Source organism: Argentina silus, assembly GCF_951799395.1.
Source record: "Argentina silus genome assembly, chromosome: 21".
Taxonomy (NCBI): domain Eukaryota; kingdom Metazoa; phylum Chordata; class Actinopteri; order Argentiniformes; family Argentinidae; genus Argentina; species Argentina silus.
In genome coordinates, this window is record NC_139675.1 from 3,324,934 (window position 1) to 3,343,789 (window position 18,856).

The 18,856-nt window shown below is 49.4% G+C and overlaps 3 protein-coding genes across 4 annotated transcripts; all 3 read left to right on the forward strand.

The window, feature by feature from the left end:
* Positions 1-522: 522 nt before the first annotated feature.
* rps6 (ribosomal protein S6) lies at positions 523-5,184 on the forward strand. Its single transcript, XM_083693378.1, has 6 exons — positions 523-643; positions 1,931-2,062; positions 2,703-2,913; positions 3,702-3,848; positions 4,438-4,595; positions 5,054-5,184. Exons 1-6 carry the CDS (start codon positions 638-640, stop codon positions 5,147-5,149), a joined length of 750 nt encoding a protein of 249 aa, XP_083549504.1. The 5' UTR covers positions 523-637; the 3' UTR covers positions 5,150-5,184.
* A 6,880-nt stretch (positions 5,185-12,064) lies between these two features.
* LOC310820959 (stabilizer of axonemal microtubules 1-like) lies at positions 12,065-14,638 on the forward strand (the record flags this gene model as incomplete). The annotated part of the gene is made up of 4 exons (XM_083692803.1): positions 12,065-12,102; positions 12,411-12,599; positions 13,182-13,384; positions 13,533-14,638. The coding sequence occupies 4 exons, from the start codon at positions 12,065-12,067 to the stop codon at positions 14,636-14,638; spliced, it is 1,536 nt and encodes a 511-aa protein (XP_083548929.1).
* Positions 14,639-15,350: 712 nt separating this feature from the next.
* On the forward strand, positions 15,351-18,699 carry aptx (aprataxin). 2 transcript variants are annotated; one of them, XM_083692685.1, is made up of 8 exons: positions 15,351-15,455; positions 15,973-16,113; positions 16,204-16,250; positions 16,451-16,786; positions 16,912-16,971; positions 17,629-17,855; positions 17,946-18,049; positions 18,201-18,699. In XM_083692685.1, the coding sequence occupies exons 2-8, from the start codon at positions 15,981-15,983 to the stop codon at positions 18,353-18,355; spliced, it is 1,062 nt and encodes a 353-aa protein (XP_083548811.1). In that variant the 5' UTR covers positions 15,351-15,455; positions 15,973-15,980; the 3' UTR covers positions 18,356-18,699. The 2 variants fall into 2 exon arrangements, with proteins under 2 accessions (XP_083548811.1, XP_083548812.1); XM_083692686.1 differs by lacking the exon at positions 15,351-15,455 and adding an exon at positions 15,620-15,647.
* The last annotated feature ends 157 nt before the right edge of the window (positions 18,700-18,856 follow it).

Sequence of the window (18,856 nt, forward strand, 5' to 3'; positions counted from 1 at the left end):
GCTATTATTATTCCGACGAGGTTGTACACAAAATAAATCCAATTTTAATCGCATGGTAAACCTCTGTTGTTCCATAGGCAAGATCGTCGCGACGCTCCGCTCTCAACAAAGTGACAGCCGTGCGGTGTAATCTCTGGTACCCTTCAATACAGCAACAAATGATCAACGCATGCGTCGTGATGTCCGTTATGTGGCGCTGTCAAAGTCGGGGAAGGAATGCACAACTGTGAAATACAGTAGTTTAAACACGACGTTAGCTTGTCTTCACAAATGTTCGCTTTTCTTGATTGACTCCTCGAATAAAGATTAATTATAGATAGACACGACAGCAGAAACACTCTGAATTCAATCATAAAATGGACTTCCAACAGCATTTTACAGGTTTGGAGATATATGATGATAACGGTAGTAATTGTGGGGGCTCCGCTTCCCTTGACAACTATGTGAAAAGTTCACCTTCTTCATTTTAACAATGTTTCTAGTCATTCTAAATGTTTATGAATTATTATTATGACAAAAACACAACAATGTAACTACATCGCGTGCTATCGCGATGACAGTCGTGCCTATGTGAGACTGCGAGGCGGATATCCGTTCTCTTTTCTGTGGCGGATCGTCGTCAAGTCAGTTTTCCAAAATGAAGGTAAGAGAAATCAAAATATCAAAATCACCGTAACTCTTTTTCTTTTCAATTTCCACGCATTATTGGAGTAGTGTATTTCAACGTTACAACCCCGTGTATTATATTTTCGAACATGGCTCCGGTCGTTAGGATGCATGTTGATGATGTAGGGAGCTAGCTTGGGCTGACTGCGCGGCTGTGGATCTGTAAACATGGCTGCCCCCTATGTGGAATGTGCATGTTTCATAGAATGGTAGCTACTGGTAGGTATTCCCCGCATAGTTTCAATTAAACCGCCTCTGAGGTGAGGCCTCTAACGCCTCTTTGTAATATCCGCGATAAGGGTATCAAAACATCGGGTTTCCGCTAATAGTTTGCCGTTGTCCCGGCAAGGCCGCTAGGTCCGGGCTAGCAAGCTAACCACACTAGACAGTCACCCTTCTGCTTAGCTCATGTAGTAGCCGAACCGCGTGATACCCAGGTAATTGGTAAAGTTGCATTATAGTAGTTCTTAACTTTACATCAGCGCGCAGCACCACTGTTTTTTATTTCACAGCACAAATTCCTGTCCAGGTGGCACCTTCAAACCAGTAGCATGAGTACTGAGATTGTAGCTTGCCTAAGCTAACGCCATGTATGGGTGTATGGAACTGAGTTGAAGTTACAGTCCCGTAGCGAAGCAAATTAGTGCAAACTAAACCATTTTAAATGCGCCTTGTTTTGACAGGCCCCCTCCATTTCTTGGCATACACGGAGTTGTTCAGTACTTGTGTATGAAATGTACGGAGGTAGAGCAAAGCCAGCGCTATGTCTTCGGTACCAGTGTGTGTTATCGTCCGCTGGTTCTATCCTCAATCGCTGGCACACTAGAAAATAACAAACGGCGTTTTATTCCACTGAAGTGGTTTGATATGCCACCGAATGTTCACTTCTCTTGCTGCAAGGGTAAGAGGTCATGTTGTAGCCACGTTCATCCTCATGTATTAGTGTACGTATGAATGAAGTACTGTCTGTTCTCCCCTGCATGTAAGGGCACTGTTAGTTGTAACTGGATGAATTAGCCAGTGGAACAACATTACCTGCACACTGAGGCCTCTGTTGCCACAGAGAATGGAAATATTGTCACAACTAAAGGCGGTCTGAAGACTCCGTGTGCAGCCTTTTTTGTTCTTGTGGCTATTCGTCCAGCAGCGCCTACCTCTCCTAGCCAATGATGCCTCCGTAGTGACCCTGCGTGTGTGTTCTCCATGGTAACCCTTTGTGTGTGTGTGTGTGTGTGTTTGTGTGTGTTCTCCTGTCCCCCCTCAGCTGAACATCTCCTTCCCCGCCACGGGTTGTCAGAAGCTGATCGAGGTGGATGATGAGCGTAAGCTCCGCACCTTCTACGAGAAGCGCATGGCCACAGAGGTGGCTGTCGACCCTCTGGGAGATGAGTGGAAGGTGAGCTGTCACCATAGCAACCACGGGGGGTGGGGGGGGGGGGGGGGGTCTGAGTGGGATGCTGTGGGGGGGCCGACCGAGGTTTAGGTTATGGTCATCCGGCTCTGATGTCACTCCATTGAAGCTGATGTATAAAACGGTTATGGTTGGGTTAGGGTTTGGGGGTAGGGTCGTCCCAAATACGTCCCCTGCACATACTCGGCGGTGGTTGCGTTTCCATAGCGGAAAGTGCTATGTGGGCTCCTTGGGACGACCCCTAACCTTTACCTAAACCAGAACGTGTTAACCTCAGCTTCTCACGCATGTTTAGTTAAGGGATGAACATCACTACCACCAAGCCAAAGCTGTAACTGTGCTTCGGTTGACGTGTCTGGCACACCTAGTAGACCCTTTCTGGCTGGTCTGTAGCCTCTAAGGGGGGACAGTTGTGTTGCCAAAGTAACCGCAGAGCTGCTCTATGAGACGCAACCTGACCCTCTGACCATGGCTGGTTGAACTGAATTGCTCTCCCAATCCTCATTCTGCTGAATAGAAAAAACCTAACCTGTTTCCCCAACTGTAACCATGTCAATAACACGTGTCCCTGCTGTAACCATGGCAATTATGTTGCCCCTGTTGTAACTGTGTGTGTGTCTCCCAGGGCTACATGGTGCGCATCAGCGGCGGAAACGACAAGCAGGGTTTCCCCATGAAGCAGGGCGTGCTGACCCACGGTCGCGTGCGCCTGCTCCTCAGCAAGGGCCACTCCTGCTACCGACCCCGCCGCACCGGGGAGCGCAAACGCAAGTCGGTCCGTGGCTGCATCGTCGACGCCAACCTCAGCGTGCTCAATCTGGTCATCATCAAGAAAGGTAGCCCGCCGTGACGTCACTTCACCGCAGTCTCCTTGTTAAACTTGTTGGGTACGGTGTCGGGGGGGGGGTGTAGGCAGTAGAGTATTATTCAGCTGTATCAAACCTTTCATTTGGAGAAGTGGGGCCTTTAACATACTGTGTAACCTGGGCTGTCAAAGTTCTCAACTCATCTGTTGTAGTCATGGAAACCCCATGGTATAAATTGTAATGGCACACCTAGTAGACCCTTTCTGGCTGGTCTGTAGCCTCTAAGGGGGGACAGTTGTGTTGCCAAAGTGACCGCAGAGCTGCTCTACCAGATGCAACCTGACCCTCTGACCATGGCTGGTTGAACTGCATTGCTCTCCCAATCCTCATTTTAAACATTGAGGTGTTTTGAAAGGTTCTCGTGTCTGGGGATGTTGTTTAGACTGCAGTCTAGTCTTGTGTCATAGACCTGCCACTGCATGACAACTGACTGCAAGTTGAATAACTGGTTCTTTGTAGGTAGATACCTCACTGAGCTCTGTGTCTTGTTAAGGATGTGTAGGTTGCAGGGGAGGCTGGTGGAGGTAGAAATCGGAGAGCGGGCTTGTTGGAATGGAATCAAAAGAGTGTACAACAAGCCCTGTCCTCTGATTTCTGCCTCCCCTGATGTACAGATTGTGAATGTAAAGTACAATCTTGGCGAGCGCCTAACAACCGTGTGCAATCACTTTTATAGTGATTCTGTGTGCCTGGTTGTATAAGCAGACTGGCCTGACTATCTCCCCCCCCCCCCTCTCTCTCTTGGTGCCCCTCCCCAGGTGAGAAGGACATCCCCGGCCTGACCGACAGCACTGTCCCTCGCCGCCTGGGACCCAAGAGGGCCAGCAAGATCCGCAAGCTGTTCAACCTGGCCAAGGAGGACGACGTCAGGCAGTATGTGGTCAGGAGACCTCTCACCAAGGAAGGTGAGAAATCTACCCCTACCATCTAGGCCCTGCTCCCTACCCCATAACCTCCTCTAGTCGTGGATATATAGACACTAGTGGGCCTTTTTTACGCCCCTGTGAAAGAGTTCAGTGTTGAAGGGTTGTTGTTGAAAATGTGGAGGGTTGTTAGCTAGGTCTGTCTGGCACACCTAGTAGACCCTTTCTGGCTGGTCTGTAGCCTCTAAGGGGGGACAGTTGTGTTGCCAAAGTGACCGCAGAGCTGCTCTACCAGATGCAACCTGACCCTCTGACCATGGCTGGTTGAACTGAATTGCTCTCCCAATCCTTATCCTCATTCTAACAATCCAATCCTTAACCATGCAGTCATTAAAGCTGAATCTGTGTGTATGTGTGTATATATATAATATAAAATAAATAAGATTTATTGATTTATGATATCTATCACGGGACAAGTGTTTGATGGAGCTTGTTTTGATATGTGGGTTGTGATGAGTGTGTGTACTGTAATGTTCTGTCTAAATGTACGATCCTTAATTAGTTTTTGTAGCCAAATTGCTAGCCTGTTACCGGTTGGTGACTCTCCTGTGTGTGTGTGTGTGTGGTCCAGGTAAGAAGCCCAGGACCAAGGCCCCCAGGATCCAGAGACTGGTGACGCCCCGTGTTCTGCAGCACAAGCGCCGCCGCATTGCCCTGAAGAGGCAGCGCACCCAGAAGAACAAGGAGGAGGCCTCCGAGTACGCCAAGCTGCTCGCCAAGAGGATGAAGGTAGGAACGCCACGCAGACGCGTCACATTCCAGACAAGACACGCACCCCCTAGTCCCCTAACCTACCCCCAACCCTCTACCCACCCCCCTCAAACCCTCTACCCACCCAACCATCTACCCCCCCCCCCAGACACCCCCCTCAAACCCTCTACCCACCCAACCTTCTCTCCCCCCCCCACCACCCACCCCTTAAAATAAATATGGATAAACTATGTACTGGCACACCTAGTAGACCCTTTCTGGCTGGTCTGTAGCCTCTAAGGGGGGACAGTTGTGTTGCCAAAGTAACCGCAGAGCTGCTCTATGAGACGCAACCTGACCCTCTGACCATGGCTGATTGAACTGCATTGCTCTCCCAATCCTTATCCTCCTCATTTTACACTGAATCATCATCTCATGAGAATGGAAACTCTGAAGGATTCCATGTCTTACTAATGTGTGTGTGTGTGTGTGTGTAGGAGGCCAAGGAGAAGCGCCAGGAGCAGATCGCCAAGAGACGCCGCCTGTCCTCCCTCAGAGCCTCCACATCCAAGTCAGAGTCCAGCCAGAAGTGAAATGTTCCACTGAAATAAAAATGGTTTTGCTCAAACGCTGCCTCCTGATTGCTTCATTCGATGTTGTAATTCAACAGTCTTTTGGTTGTATGCAGTTGTTGGACTTCAGACCGGTTCAGTGCTGATTTAGATGCTTTTCTCTGGCCCGATCTCAAGTCCTTGATTCCTAGTTGGGCTGTGGGAGCCAGACTGAGCCTCGCTCCATATTGAAACACTGAAAATTAGTCTGCCTCCAGGCTCGAGTACTTCAATAATAGTTTAGGAAACGGTTAGATTACTGAATAAACTTCAAATCTTTCTTGAAGCAGAAGGATTAAGCAGCAGTTAAACATGCTGGCAATGTCGCCAGTTAAATTAATTAATGTTGTACATGAGATTAAACCTTAAGCATTGCTGCACAGGTGCATCCAATTACGCCTTAATTAGTCCCTGGCTGTGTACCCAAGTTTGTTGCAAGTGGCCCCACATGTCACGCTACAGGCCCAACGAGTATACACATGGTTCAATACGGCTAGTTAGGGTTAGTTAATAAAGTAATAACGTGTGCAAACATTTCTTCTAAATCTGAAGCCATATCCTTAGTTTATATTTCTGAACTGAACTAGCCTCAACAAGCAGATACACAACCCCTACTGGTCTCTGTTAGAGGTTCAGTTGGTTAATCAGCCCCTTTTATTTTGTGTTTCATTTATTTGACTTTGCCATACTTGTGTCTTACTTTACCTGTTTTAGTGCACTGCATTACATTTATGTATGAAACTACGAAATGTGCTACATAAATAAAGTTTGATTTCAACTCCATATTCAGCCACACACGGTTGAATGTATGGTATGTGACTGATTCTTAAACGGACTGATAGCAGCACTCCAACCTGTCTAACGCAGTTGGGCTGCAGTCACAGAGATGGCCAGAGTAGCCACGTCACAGTTCATGTAGGGGACTGCGCCCTCTAGTGGTTATATCTCCATAGATACTCGCGGCGTGAGGTTTCAAAGCTCTCGACCGGGGTACGGAAGTGCGGTTTCCAATCATCTTTTAACTGTGATGCAGGTGATTGACGGTGATGACTGCGAACTATTTTCATAATGACAGCCCAAACTCATGAAAAAGATAATTGAAACATAAAAATAACAACAACAATATCGAAAGTGGCCAACGGTAAGCTATTTGTAGTGAGGGTCAATGGGGAAACATGACTAATGTACCGCAGAAGTTCAGATTTCCAGGATTTTAACGCTTCCAGCGTGAGTATCTATGGCTGTGCGGCTCCTGACATGATAAACAGTACTCCAGGTGTTGTCAGCACTGATAAACTGAACAGACATATAACCACCTTGAACCCCATGTCTGACAGGGAATAAGGAGAACGTGACACTGATATTAACATGCATTGATATTTATTAGGGTTTAACTTCTGTATCAACATCTGACTTTCATAACATTGCAGTGCTAAATCCTTTAATGTTTAAACTACAGCATTAGAGAGACCCCCAACAAACTCCTTTAATGTGTAAAATACAGCATCAGAGACCCCCCCCCCCAACAAACCCTTTGAATGTGTGTCTGTGGACCAGAACTAGGTGGCCCAGAGGCCCACAACCCCCGTCATAATATCTTAGAGGCCAGTACCTGATTTGCCAAACCCCCAAAACACCTCAACATTGTATGATCGTAGGGAACTATCGTAGGGATGGCGTGATGTCGTTATCGTAGTCAAGCTTAAGGCTACAGTCCTCACACATCCTCTTAGAGGACTGCTTCCTGGTCCAGCCCCTGGGCGGGGCCTTCAACGGAGCCTTGGGGGGAGCCTTGGGGGGGGCCTTGGGTGGAGCCGACGGTATTCTAGGAAAGAAGGGCCCCACCAGCCAGTTGAGGGGTGTGTTGTGGAGCAGGTAGTCTACGACTGCCTCCAGAGAGGCCATCCCCCCGCTGTGTGACCTGACAGCATCAGGGGGTGGGGCCTGGCAGCTGAAGTTGTTGTAGATCTGAGAGGCACTGAGCAGCACACAGAGGACCTTGTGCTGGAGGTGAAGGGGGAGGCTGGGGATGGGCCAGCCCTGGAGGTGACGTAAGAGGCTGGGGAGAGCCCAGCCCTGATCTTGGAGCTGGTTGGGTGAGCTGGAGAGGCTGGGATGGGCCCAGCCTTGTTGCTGGAGCTCAGTGGAGGGACTGGAGTCAGCCCAGCCCAGGTCGGGGGGGCTGAAGAGGCTAGGGTGGGTCCAAAAGTGGTTCTGGAGCTGGGTGGAGGAGCTGGAGAGGCTAGGGAGTCTGGCGAACGTCCACCCAGGTGTCTGTAGCTGGAGGATAGACAGAGAGGAGGGTTAGATAGCGCTTAGTCTACGTTCCAATATCAACTATGTATACTATCTATACATTGAAACACACAATACATTGAAAACGCTTTACACACCACAGGGCCGACCCAAACTGCACTGTGCTGGCTTAGATATTTACATTACAGTCCTTTTCAGCACTGTGACAGCAACTATGTGGGTGTATAACCAACCAGCCCAGTATGGATCAGCTCAGTTTGGCTCTGTAGTGTGAATTTAGGTTAAAGTCACTATATAGAACTTTTGACCTCTGGGGGAGCTCTTCATCTAGGTGGGTCCCCTATATAGACAGAAATATTGTCAAGAAATTACCTGATTGGAGATACAGGGGCACACCTACCCACACAAAAGCATATTTTGCTAAAGTTAGTTAGCCTTAAACTGTGGTAACTCTGGCAACCACACAAACCTTAACTTAATACATTGTATACTCATGTCCAACTAGGAGAGAAAAGGAATGCTATCAAAGCTAGCTGGCACTCTTGGACTGTTGCCTGGCGAACAATGCAGTATGTGCCACACATTGTGGCTTTTACTTGTTCTACTGTCTGGTTGGCTAGCAGCTAACTACGAGTTGAATTAGAAGTGTTGACAGGCACTAACCATGATGTACATCATTCGTACAGCTCAGGTAGCTGGTTTGCTAGCTAGCTAGCTAACTGAAGTTAGTTATGCTAGTTAATCTCTACTTTCTTTTAGTGGCTAGTGACCAGTAAGTCGGAGGCTGCTTCATGTTATGCTGTTTGTTAAGGGTTTGGTTAAACACTGGAAAGAAAACTTCCCAGTTTGTTTCGCATTGTATTTGATACCATTTTATGAAATCGCACATTCTTGTATTTCACTCCAGGACTTAACAGCCCTAGATACGAACGAGCGTGACTCGAAACGAAACGCACTAGTTAACATAGCTGTGTCTACATGTTTCAAGAAGTATGCCCAAAACCAGATGGCAATTGACTTTTTTATCGAACAAATAAATGTTTTTTTTTTTCAGTAGCTGTGGCGGGATAATCAACAATGAGATGTGCAGATTTAGCTCGTAGGGAAATAATCTATAACCCCACAAAGTGACAAAAGTTATCTGATGCACCTTTAAGCAGTAACCCTTGGGCCCATTCCCCTCCTCAACTTAGAAGCCCGCCAAGTAGTGATGTAGGGGCGGTAAGCGCCCTTAAACACCCTTTACCCACCTTTTTTGGGGGGGTTGAATAGCACTTTACCCGCCCTTAAGTTTACCGCATTAGTGTTTACGTTCTGCATTTTCTCTGGTGTCCCTTGTTACCCACCTTTGTTTCTACCACTAATCCCTGCTGCCATGGTAACGCTCATAGTCGGAAACCACACTTCCAATGAAGTGAAATGCAGTGGATGACGATGGATATATGACGACATGACACAAAGGGACATACAGGGCTGTTTTTCTAGAAGCTCAGGCGACGAGCCTTCCCAACCTGACTCTCCTGACTCTCCTCCTCCACCCGGGCCTTGCCTTCACACTCCACCAGTGCTCCGTCTATGATCACCATGGGCCGGTGCCTAGTCAGATGGGTCCTGGTGGTGCGGAGCCTGGTAGAGCGCAGTCTGGTGGGGCGGAGTTTGGCCCTGGCCTGGTGATAGACCCGTCTGAACAGCAAGGCGGTGAGGGAGAGCAGGCGGACAGAGGGGCTGGGCGGAGCCACCTCCACCTCACCCCTGCCTACAGGTGTAGACGAAGTCAGCCCTGCCTCCAACCGCCCCTCAGGGCTGAATGACTCCTCTACAGGGAACAAGAGGGCAGGGTATGAAGACCAACATCCTGTTTGGAGCTGGGTGATACATACCCAACACTTATCAGCATAGTGTATGGAGTATTTAGTATGTAGTATGGAGGATGTAGTATGGAGGTGTAGAATGGAGTATGTAGGTGTAGAATGGAGTATGTAGGTGTCGAATGGAGTATGTAGTATAAAGTGTAGTATGGTGGTGTGTGTGATGTCCACTCACCCATCTCGTCCTCTGTCAGAGGCAGAACCTGGTTTAGAAGACTCTCAGACAGGCTGATGGCCGAGTCCAGCCCCCCGCTGACCAGACTCATGGCCCCCTCCACCCCCCCGCTGGCCAGCTTCACAGCCCCCTCCAGCCTGCCGCACCCCATCATCCACCTGCACAGCTCCAGCCTGTCCTGTGCCCTCCCCCCCCCCACCACCACCGCCAGGCTGTAGAACACACAGTCCTTGGCTCCGTTCACCACGATGGCCCCAGTGTCTCTGGCCTCTAGCAGCAGGTTCACAGCACTGGAGATCACCTGGGAGACGACAACAACACTATGACAACAACACTACATGACATTATGTCCCTTCCTCAATTGTTAGAAATGCGATTCCTTGCGTCCTCCACTCACTCGCTTCCTACTCAAAAAACACATTGGAGAAGGAGATATAGGTTCTTACCTGGTCTGAGGGTTGATGGAGGACTGGCAGGCTGGTCTCCAGCTGGTCCAGCCCTTTACATGCCAGCTCATTCACTATGGAGACTGTGGAGCAGGAGGGGAGCAGAGAGTTAGAGGGAGTGTGTATCCAAGAGATGCTATGATACCTCCTCACCAGGGGAGGCTGGTGGAGGTAGAACACCTGTGGAGGCTAGTGGAGGTAGAACACCAGGGGAGGCTGCTGGAGGTAGAACACCAGGGGAGGCTGCTGGTGAAGGTAGAAATTGGAGGACAGGCTCATTGTAATGCACGGAATGGAATGAAGAATGGTATCAAGCACGTGTGATGAGTCTGTCCTCTGATTTCTACTTCCGCCGGTCCTCAGGAGTGGCGACATCTTCACAGGGAAGGAACCCAGTCATAGTTGTTTATCTCTGGTGTAAAAGTGACCTGGTGTGTGTGTGTGTACAGTACTTACTCTGGGGCTCCAGTTTGATGATGTAGGGTGTGGCGCTGTCATACGCTGCGGAGGTCACGACCCTCAGCCCCGACTCCATCACCTCACACATGGACCTGAGGCGGGGGTGCTGGACCTTACCGTCCCTGTACAGGACCGACACCAGAGCCCAGGCAGAACTCACCACAGGGAGGTTCCACAGTCTCGTCAGGACATTCTGTCACAGAACAACACACAGAACAGAACAATGAAACATATCACCATCACCTTCACCGATGAGCCCCATCTTTGATGTGTATTTATTTGTATTATTATTATTTACATGTGGATGTTGTGGATATATACAATTATACTAGTCTTCGACAGTGGATGGTGGTTAGTGAGTGGCCTATTTGACAGTGGAGTGTTAAGAACAGCAAGCATGGGGAAATGTCGACAGGGCTGTTCTTGCAGAGCTGTAATTGCACCAACCTGATTTGAGTGAGGCCTGCCCTTCACAGACGCCATAGCCTATTGGGTTCACCAAAAGAACAATTAATTTCAATCAATCTTGGATTAGTTCACAAGGTGAGCCTTGAAATGTAGATTATCTACGAAACCCGATTAGTATGAACGTTTGAGTCGAGAAAGCATGCGGTTCAAACAGCTATTGTTTCTGAGCGAAATATGACAAATGTCCAACAACAATTAAACATCTCGATTACACTCACTGAAACAACGCTTATTTGACCGGTATGTTCAGTGTCATACAAACTGGTTTCACCTGCGAAACTGTTACCTGTCCGCTCCACGTCAATGCGAAACGTCGTTGTCTCTCGCGATATGTCCTCACACCTGGTGGCTTAGCCTGACTAGCCAATGACGAATTAAGATGCGACATGAGTGAATAGCAAAGGCAAAACTCTGTTTTATTTCGCTTTATTGAAATAGCCTAATGGATATAGGTAACACACGCACGCACACGCACGCACGCACACACCCACACGCAAACACACATAGGCCTCCATAGCTTTTCAGGATGTGAGTTTGGATTTTTGCTTTCGTAGACCTACTAAAAATCGAATTAATTTGGAGGCTGTTTGGACATGACATGACATTTTATTTTTTATTACGTTTCCCACAAGTGGCCACGAATTGAATAATCAGCGACCGGAGGCGCCAACAAGTGGGCACGCGCTGCGCTCCGCCGCGAGAGCTGTCTGTGGTACTGATCCCGGTAGCATGGCGGAGGCGCAAGCATCTAGAATAGAAGATTGTAAACTCGCTCAGTTCAGATATATCTGTATATATACGGCGCGTCAGTCAAATACAATACACTTAGGCGAGAGAGAGCTCAACTTTACGGGATCAGTAATGTATACAATCTGTCTCATATCAGTTACAAAGTTAAACCACGTCATAAAAGCCCCCTCGTCACGTTAAAATTCCGTTTATTACGTCATTGCGAACACCTTGGTCGAATCTCGCTCTCTAGTCCAAAACACAAAATTACATAAAAGTAGCCGACAGAGTAGAAATATGTAGGCTAATTTACTGTTCCTAGGTATTTCTTTATATAATCTAATTTTGTTTTTGTTTTTACAATCTAACTATAACGTCCTCGAAAGCCTACAAATGGGCACATGATATCTCCGGTCCAAACGTTTGACTTTAAGGTGTACAATGCAGTGGTTCCGATGTTATTGAGGACACCGGGAGTCGTTCAGTCAATGTAAACATGACGACCCAGTGCCTGTGCCAGATTTGCACTTGCGGGTAAGTCTAGTGGTCAAACCGCTGTTTACGGTAGCCTAGTGTTCGGTAACGTTGTGACGGCTTCCGCAATGTCTACTTATTCTGTTAATTAGATTCTGCTACCCGCCGCCGTGCTGATCAGGGGACAGTTTCCCGTAACTGCGTTAGCAGTAGACTAGCAAAGTTCATTAAATTGTGAATTTGGTTCAGAAGATTGACCTGCAAGCATTGATTTTCCAATGAGGCTACGAAGCTTTCGGGAAACCGAACCCTGATCCGTACGTAGGAGTTAACCCTAGCTGTAGTCTATAACCGGTTCTCTCTTCCAGTCGGCATCAATGTCCCCACTCGCCCCCTCCCACCGTCATCCCGACCTCCCGGTCCGACTCGGCCTGCGTGCTCAGCGAGTACCAGGAGAAGTTCCACTCGCACGGAGCCCCGGGCCCTCGGGCGTCCAAGAAAGTCAACAATGAGTTCAAGCCGTTGGAGGGAGACATGTCCAACACCACGACCTTCAGGTTAGTTCAACGGTGGATGCTAAGTGGGATGCTTGGGACGATCCTACCCGAAACCCTAGCCCTAACCCTTACCCAACACTAACTCTAACCTTAACCCTTACTTTTTAAATCTTCAACGGGGGTGGGCCATCCCAAGCGTCCCAGTTAGCATTTACCTCAGTGAACCACTCCCCCCTGTACTAGATGAGCATCACTCTCTTGTCCCTTATCACAGGGAAGGCCTAAAGGAATCTTGTCATTTCTACTTTAGGCGATTGTGCTAACAGTGTTGCATGTCACTCTGGGTAAGTGTGTAACACACGTGTTTGATACCATTCCTCATTCCATTCCATGCATTACAATGAGAGGGTATGTTCCAATGTCCATATTAGTTGACCACTTAGAATGAAGCAACAGTGGCTGTGCATTCCAAGTGGTCCACAAACCGCAAAATGTGTGTGTCAGTAGAGGCTGGTGGAGGTAGAAATCGGAGGACGGCCTCATTGTAATGCATGGAATGGAATGCCATGTGGGATCCATAAAGTCAAGTATAAACATAAACAAGTGTGTGTTATTGTAATATTGTTGTTGTGTCCCCCCCAGGGCAGACTACGTTGCCCACCAGGTGAATGTGCCCCCGCGCCGGGCCTCCAAGCCCTACGAGCCCCCCTCTGGGCCCATGCTGCTCCGCACCACCTACGCCTGGGACTACAGGACTCACCCTGGCCTCACCAGGAACATCACAAACAAAACTGTCCACTACTCCGCACCCACCACCAAGATGGACACTCAGTCTGTGTACCAAGGTGTGTGTGTGTGTGTCAGTGTGTGTCAGTGTGTGTGTGTGTGTGTGTGTGTGTGTGTGTGTGTGTGAGTGTGTCTGTCTGTCTGTCTTGCTAATCCATGCCCGTTTTGGTGTGAATTGACTCCCCTCCTCTCCTCCCCTCCCTGTAGAGGAGTACCGTAGTTGGGATGTGGTGAAGCGGCAGCCCTTTAAGACCAAAGACAACCTGACGCTGAGCCAGGAGAGCTTCCACGCCACCTCTACCTGCCGAGACGACTACTGCCCCCCGCCCCCCACCGTGCCCCGCCAGAGCTCCAGACCCCCGCCGGCCCCCCAGCCCCACCACGACGCTCCCTTCCAGGGCGTGACCAACTACAGCCTGGTCTACGTGGCCCACCCCCTCCAGCGCCGGCCCCCCAGGCAGAAGGCCGTGTACAAGCCCAGCAGCGCCCCGCTCGGTGCCCAGTCCACCCATTGCCACGACTACCGCGGACTTAAAGGGGAGGTGCGGCGCTCCGCCAAGACCAAGCCCCTCTGGGAGCCTAGCTCCACCCCCTTCGTAGCCTCCTCAGAGTTCCAGGACAGGTACAGGGCGTGGCCCACCCCGTCCCCCCCAACCGTCCCCCGCCACCCGGCCGAGGGCTCCTCCCCTCCGGAGGGTGGCGTGGCTTTGGTGTCCACGGCTCACGGGGACTTTGTGGGCCAACAGGGGCCGGCGGCAGTGTCGGCTCGGCTGCCTGTCCAGGCGTGGTGTCAGAGGACGCCGGTGGCCAGCCGCTCCACCATGACAGAGGACTACCGCTCCTGCGAGGCCCAGACCCAGAGGCCCACCCTGACCCAGAGCACCCCTCCTTCGGGCGCCTTAAAGACCACCACCTCGCGCTCCCAGTACACGGCCCAGACGGCCCCCCCCAATGTCAGCTACAAGCCGGCCCTTCGGCCCTCTGGCCCGCGGCCCGCGGAGAGCAACAGTGTGTACCAAAGCAGCTACACCCGGCCTGACCTCCGACCCTGCCCTGCCAGCTTCAGCAGCCCCCCCGGATTCCGGTACCAGACGCTGGGGAGGCAGGGCCACATCCTGTACCGCTCCATCTCCGCTGGGGAGGGGGGCTCGCCCCGCCAGGGTACCCCCTCCTCCCCCAACATCACCTCCACCACTCCCCCCCGCCCAGCCACCGCATCACCCTCCTCTACCACCAGTACCAAGCCCAGCCACATGGCCAAGAACAGGCCGGTCCGATCGGCTGTCCTCCGCAGGGGCAGGACCACCCACTAGTGCCCCCCCCCCCCCCACACACACACCCCTTCGGTGACCATACAGAGTTACCACCTCACCTCAGGGCTATTGTTTACAGCAGACATATAAACAGACCTCCTGTTCATCTGGACTACATGTTATTACATTATTTCAGTTAAGATGGCTATATATATATATGCTGGGTGCCTTATAGTAATTGTTTGATTTCAAATCACATACACGCACACACATTACTCTGGAGAACACAAACTACACTGGAGAACACAAACTCAGGCTGGTCAGTAACTTTGGAGAAACAATGTCCTTTTTAATTATAACAAGGGTCACAAGGGTTAGGGTTCTGATCATAGACTGATTCCTCGAAGACACCGAGGATAGGTGATTGTGCAATAACATTTAGTTATTAGCTATAGCTCTGCTTAGCCAGCTGTAGGTAGCTAACGTCTTAGCTAGCAACCAAGGACACACCTGTGTGATTTGTGTATTCCCCCTCGAAGGTTGTCAGCAGCATATTCACCTACGGCAGCAATCTTGCTTTCATTAGCTGGCTACTTCAACTACTGAATGATAGTTTTTTTTCTCTTAAAATGAATTAAGACACCGTTGTGGTCACGATATGTACCTGTAGATAACAGTAACGGTACAGTACGTCCGTTGAGAAAACGACCTGGCAATCTTCCGCCTGGTCACTCCTGGCTAGTGTGGTGGACTGACGGCTGAACCTCAGGAGCCTTCGCCTCCTCTCTCCTCCTCTCGCCTCCTCTCTCCTCCTCTCTCCCGCTTGCCTGGCTGGACACCGCTCCTCAGATGACGGAGCATGACATTCGGTGTAAATGTTGGTTTACCTTTTACTACGAACTGCTGTTTCTTTTTTCACCGAAGCGAGTCTAGCTAACAGTAAATATACTGTAATAACAATGATAACTATAATTCTCCTGTTATTCTAACTTTTTGTCCCTTCTCGGACACCATACTTAAATACTTCTGGTTCCACGCATCCTAAAAGTATCCAGCATTTCTGCAGCCGGTAACTGTTACTGCTAGATTACCTATTCGATTTATTTGGTATGAGATCAAAACATCACGTCAATGATTGTGGATCTCATTGCCAGCGGGCTGCATTAAGTAATTTGTTATGGCAGCCTGTTACTGTGTACTAGCCATTGTTGTTGTCGTTGTAATCACACATGGTCTAGATAGAAATGCTCTTACGGTGATTTGAATGCATGCTGTACTTGTGAGCATCTACATTGCATGATCTTTTGCTATTTTTAAAACAAAATTCGACACTGCATTTCCTCAATTGTTCCAAATTCCAACGCAACCTTCTTTTTTGTTGTTGAACACAACAGAGGGGGATATGTCTAAATTCTGTTGGCTAATTAGCGAAGATGGACGTCACAAGCCCATTCGACTCCCGCACCTCCAGAGCGTTGTCCTGGGTCGGGGTCCGGACACGATCATTAAGGACAAGAAGTGTTCCAGGGACCAAGGTAATTCCATCAAATGTGCTAAATAGATAACGATCACTTATTTCATTTTCCCAATGCACTTGAAAGATAAATATGTCTTTTCTCTGCCAGTCGAACTGAAGGCAGACTGCGAGAAAGATTACATTCACGTAAAACAGGTAAGAATGCAGCATAGTTGGGAGTTTAACTGTGTGTGTGTGTGTGTGTGTGTGTGTGTGTGTGGTAGTTGGGAGTTTAACTGTGTGTGTGTGTGTGTGTGGTAGTTGGGAGTTTAACCGTGTGTGTGGTAGTTGGGAGTTTAACTGTGTGTGTGTGTGGTATTAGGGAGTTTAACCGTGTGTTCTGTGTGTGGTGGCAGCTGGGCGTGAACCCCACCAGTGTTGCTGGGCAGGTTGTGGGTGTGGGTAACCAGATGCAGCTGAGGACAGGTCAGGTGCTCCACATCGTCAACCGGCTGTACCCCTACACCGTACGCTTCCAGCAGGCCCTCAACCCCGCCCAGGGGACCAGGCCTGGGGACACCAGGGGCCTCAAGAGGCCCAGGGACCAGGTCCGGGAGGGGGGAGAGCACCGCAGGGAGTCCCCCGGGGCGAAGGCCCCCCGAGGAGCAGAGATGGACCCGCCACCACTCCAGCCTGGAGAGTCGACCAGAACACTCCCACCCATAAACACACCGCCCCCTACTGAGAAAGTGGTGTGTGTGTGTGTGTGTGTGTGTGTGTGTGTTAGAATCCTCATGTTTTAGCAGGCTAGCCCCAGTAAGCAGTGACATCATATTGTGTTTACCGGCATTCTCTCTCTCTCTCTCTCTCTCTGTAGGGAACAACAGCACATTGGAGCCAAGGACTGAAGTCTTCCATGCTAGACCCTAACATGCAGGTCTGCTGTTGTAAACATCTGTTGTAACAGTTGATGACAGTTATGATAACTTAGGGTACATTCATAATATAACTAAATTACAATTATAACTAATTAATTATAACATTTGTTTTAAAGGGATAGTTCACCCAAATCTATAACATGCCTTAGATGTAGACTAGTAGTGACACCATCTGCCATGCGCCTGTCACTCCATTGCCCATAGCAGCCTAGAGTGTTAGCATTAGCTTCGGCTGGCAGTTTTACATGGATTCTCAATATAGCCCGACAGCATTGTTTGCATACTCAGAGAGTAGAAGATATGTTTAAAACACTGGCACACTATGTCAGGAACTTAATGGCTTCATTTCACTGATGAGAACACCGTAATAAAGCAACTTAGAACCAAAGAATTCACCCATGGCACTCTAGAATGTTGACAATTTGGGTGACTTTATTCACCCTCAGCACTAATTGAGTTCCCTTGAAATAGAAATCTCTCTTTTTTCAAAGGAGACCAGTCTAGGGTAGCATCTTAACAATGTTTTTTGGTCTAAACCTCAAGTATTTATTAACATGTATGTACTGCAGTTTGTAATCGTGCTATTTTAAGGGATTAAATGAAACCCAGCATAATGTTTCCAACCCCTCATATTGTGGTTGGCGGTGGGGGTGCAGGTGTACAAGGATGAGCGTGTGGTGGTGATCCGGGATAAGTACCCCAAGGCCCGGTACCATTGGCTGGTTCTTCCCTGGGAGTCCATCTCCAGCCTCCGGATCCTGGGACCGCAGCACTGCAGCCTGCTCACACACATGCAGCAGACAGCAGCCCGCATGGTGCAGCAGTGCCCTGGGGCCAGCAGCCTGCGCTTCCGCATGGGCTACCATGCCATACCCAGTATGAGGTGAGGGAGGGGGGGTGTTGATGTTCATATGTTGATGTTTGAGGTGAAATGTTAGTTTGTGTTAACGTGTGTGTTGGTGTTGATCTGCAGCCAAGTCCACCTCCACGTGATCAGCCAGGACTTTGACTCACCGTGTCTGAAGAACAAGAAACACTGGAACTCCTTCACCACGGCCTACTTCATGGAGTCTGAAGGTGAGAGGAACAGAGGCTAGTAGCTAGTGTCTCCATGACCCCGCCTCCCCCAGGAGAGGAACGGAGGCCGCGTGTGCATGTTGGAACGTGGCCTTTTATCAGATTATCGTGTTGCGTCTTATTCTTGTGTTTTTTTCTGCTCCGTGTCCAGAGGTGATTGCAATGCTGGAGAAGGACGGAAGGGTGACTGTGACAGAAGGGACCAGCGAGCTGTTGAAACGTCCTCTGACCTGTCACGTGTGTCAGAAGGAGCTCTCCACCATACCACAGCTCAAGGAGCACCTGAAAACACACCTGCTCACCTGAGACAGCATGCTAATATCTCACGCAAGGGTTCGAGGTGTAAAACAGATCTCAGGTGTCCAAATCAGCTGCGTCCGTCAAAAGGCTCTGCTTGCGCCTAGGCTGTCGAGTGCGTTGTCACGGACACTCGCTGTGCCGTGTGACGGGTCATATCAGGACAGCCTCTGTTGCTCGCAGCACGTTGACGCGTGGGTAAATTAGGATGCGGTGTGGGGGAGGGGGACATCTGGAGAGTCTTAATGAAATGGTGCCAAGATGGCGGTCAATAGAACAACAACAGTTGTTTTAGTTTAGTGACGGTTACATATTTTTCTGCATTCATGGTTGAATAAAATCTAAATATACTTGATCACATTTTGGTAATTTGGGCTGACTGCTGTGCTATGGTTTCCAAGGTGATAGCCTAGCTCCATATCTAGATGCTCCGTGAGATCCTTCGGACGACCCTACCCTAAACCCTCACCTTGCTCTAAACTAAACCCTTACCTTACCCTAAACCCTTAC

Bases quoted from the DNA above. Each gene is read 5' to 3' on its own strand.
- rps6 (XM_083693378.1), top strand. The intron at 2,063-2,702 runs GTGAGCTGTCAC...TGTGTCTCCCAG, and splicing joins CTCTGGGAGATGAGTGGAAG to GGCTACATGGTGCGCATCAG. The intron at 4,596-5,053 runs GTAGGAACGCCA...GTGTGTGTGTAG, and splicing joins TGCTCGCCAAGAGGATGAAG to GAGGCCAAGGAGAAGCGCCA.
- aptx (XM_083692685.1), top strand. From the start codon at position 15,981: ATGTCTAAATTCTGTTGGCTAATTAGCGAAGATGGACGTCACAAGCCC. The intron at 17,856-17,945 runs GTGAGGGAGGGG...GTTGATCTGCAG, and splicing joins CATGCCATACCCAGTATGAG to CCAAGTCCACCTCCACGTGA. The intron at 18,050-18,200 runs GTGAGAGGAACA...CTCCGTGTCCAG, and splicing joins CTACTTCATGGAGTCTGAAG to AGGTGATTGCAATGCTGGAG.